Below are 2,593 nucleotides of genomic sequence, written 5' to 3' on the forward strand. Positions count from 1 at the left end.
GCCCGCGGGCCGGCTCCAGCCAAGCCGCCAAAGCGCCGTGTTAAACATGAAACACCAACTGCTCTTTTATTCACACCAGATGCTCCTTCGAAAGGGCCGTGTCCAAGGTTATTTTTAACAAGAGCACTTTCTTACCCGAGACCCGCACACAGAGACGGCCCCACGCCCTCAGCGGCGAGTCTGGGGGCCCCGCCTGGGACCTGGCTCAGACCACACAGAAGATGAGGGTGTCACACGAGAGCCCTTTATTTCCTGGTTTTCTGTCACTTGTTCCAGAGGGTTTGGTCTTAAAGATCTAGTGTGATTAAAACCGTCGGCTGTGCGGGGAAGCGCCACGCGCGCTCGCTGCGTCCTGGGCCCTGCCCTCCAAGGGCCGCGCATCTGAGCACAGCTGTGTAGTTAGTTGTGTGGGCGTGAGTGAGCGAGCAGCATTAGTTTTGCACAGAGTGAAACACACCGATTGTCCGAGAGACTGTTTGTGCCGCTGTGCGTGGAGGCTCGCAGGGGGCGGACCCCGGCGAGGCCCTGGGTCTGGGTTCGGGAAGGACAAACGTTCTCGAAGGACAAACGGGATTTCATACGGCAGTTAGGGCTCTGAAGGAAACAGGTAACGTGCGATTATGGCCAATCAGGCGTGGGGCAGGCTCAGGAGGGCGGTGATCGGCATGTGGACCCCGCGCCCAGGGCGGGACGCGGCTGCCCGCGAAGGGACGTGGCGGGAAGCTTTACTTCTCCTGAGTGGACAGGCGGTAGAGCGCTTCGCCCAGGCGTGCCAGCTCCTCCTGGTGCTCCAGGCCCTGGAACAGGTCCGTGGGAACCGCGTCCAGGCCGTGCAGCAGCCCGAACAGGCAGCCCGCGATAGTCCCCGTGGCCCCGCTCTCGCCTGGAACGGAAACACAGGTCCTCAGGGGCCCCGGGGCCTCGTGCTGCCGGTGCCTGCGGGCCCCCTTACCAAGGGCCCGTCTCAGAGACCTCTCTGGGCAGCTCCCTCCCTCCTCGCACAGCTGGACACGCGCGGGCACGTGTGGATGCCCTGCTGTCCCGGGCCTGGGTGCTCAGGGGTCCCCTGTCTGTGGGGCGGTGCTGGCGTCTCTACCACCCCAGCATCAGGGACTGGGGGGCTCCGATGGGCACGGAGACCCCTGCCCAGCACAGGGGGGTGTCTGTCTGGAGTCCTTTCATTTCACATTCGCGGGAGAGAGTGGGCACCAGGAGGGAGCAAGCCCGCCCAGCGCTGGGACAGTCCCGGCTGCCACCCAGGCCTCGAACCCGGAGCACCGATTCAAAGTGGGGCAAAGCTCTCTTTGGCTACAGTGTTGGCAGGCTGTGCGTGGCCCAGACCAGCAGGGCCCCGTGGCCTCAAAGGAGAGGGGCCCGCAGCCTGGCCCCCCCAGATGCCATTTTCTCTTGAGCTCCGGCTTGCACAGCCACGCACCCAGAGAAAGACACACATCCTGGGGGCTCAGGAGGCGGCCCCTCGAGGCCCCCAGCCCCGGACATCCTGGGTGGGTGCTTTGGGGTGGGGTGGGGTGCTGGTTGCACGTTAAAGAAGGCGATCTCACCTCCGTGGCACATGGCCCTCTGGCAGAGCTCCGTCCAGCTGTCCCCAGCACCTAAGAGAGCGTCGTAGGCAATCATGGGAGCGTCGTGGCCCCGTCGGCCCCCTCGGCCTTCAGAGCTCCATTTCCGGTAAGCCTGGAAGAAAGAGCCGAGTCGGGGCGTGCGGCCACAGGAAAAACAATGTTGGTTGGCACTGGAGCCCACGCCCCGAGTTTATCCAGGGCACCGACGTTCACCTGTGTGCCGGGCACTGCCTCGGGGCTGGGGGTGACGGGGCGCAGGAAAGACCCACTTCTCAGGGCTCCTGCGGATGCAAACTCCACAGATAAGCAAACCTGAGCATGTGTTAGGGTCGCCAGAAAGTCTGTGACAAGAGTTTGCGCCCAGCAGGTGGAGGGCCGGCGCTGAGGCTGTTAGGACACATGCCACCCCGGCCCGAACAGGTCATGGTGTGAGTGGGCGCCAAGGCCCCGTGGCCAGGGCTGGCTGGCCGTGCAGAACAACGCCCTGCAGATGCGTCCCGGGCAGAAAGCGTGGGGAGGGGCCTGTGAGGGGGACACTGGCAGGTGACGCCCCTGTGCCCTGGCAGCAGATTCGGTGTTGGTTTGGGGACAGCAGCATCTCCATGTGAAGGATGGCATGCCTGGGCCTTCCTGCACCCAGGGGAGGTCGGGGAGGTGCATGGGGGTACACGGAGGGGCTGTGGGAAGCACCTGAGGAAGAAGGGTGGACCTCCCTTGGGAGACTGTGGGAGACTGGGAGAGACTGTGGGAGACTGTGGAGACTGTGAGAGACTGTGGGAGACTGTGGGAGACTGGGGGAGACTTGGGAGGACTGGGGGAGACTTGGGAGACTGGGAGAGACTGTGGGAGAGACTGAGGAAGTCTGTGAAAGAGGCTGTGTGAGAGACTGTGGGAGAGACTGCGGGAGACTGTGGGAGACTATGGGAGACTGTGGGAGACTGTGGAGACTGTGAGAGACTGTGGGAGACTGTGGGAGACTGTGAGAGACTGTGGGAGACTGTGGGAGACTG

At 63.6% G+C, this 2,593-nt stretch overlaps 1 protein-coding gene across 1 annotated transcript; it reads right to left on the bottom strand.

The window, feature by feature from the left end:
* Positions 1-244: 244 nt before the first annotated feature.
* On the bottom strand, positions 245-1,675 carry LOC144223297 (inactive ADP-ribosyltransferase ARH2-like). The gene is made up of 2 exons (XM_077753993.1): positions 1,563-1,675; positions 245-883 (listed from the first exon to the last, which is right to left on the bottom strand). Exons 1-2 carry the CDS (start codon positions 1,636-1,638, stop codon positions 726-728), a joined length of 234 nt encoding a protein of 77 aa, XP_077610119.1. The 5' UTR covers positions 1,639-1,675; the 3' UTR covers positions 245-725.
* Between the last annotated feature and the right edge of the window lie 918 nt (positions 1,676-2,593).

The sequence above is a fragment of the Crocuta crocuta genome, unplaced genomic scaffold (assembly GCF_008692635.1).
Source record: "Crocuta crocuta isolate KB4526 unplaced genomic scaffold, BGI_CrCroc_1.0 scaffold31, whole genome shotgun sequence".
Classification (NCBI taxonomy): domain Eukaryota; kingdom Metazoa; phylum Chordata; class Mammalia; order Carnivora; family Hyaenidae; genus Crocuta; species Crocuta crocuta.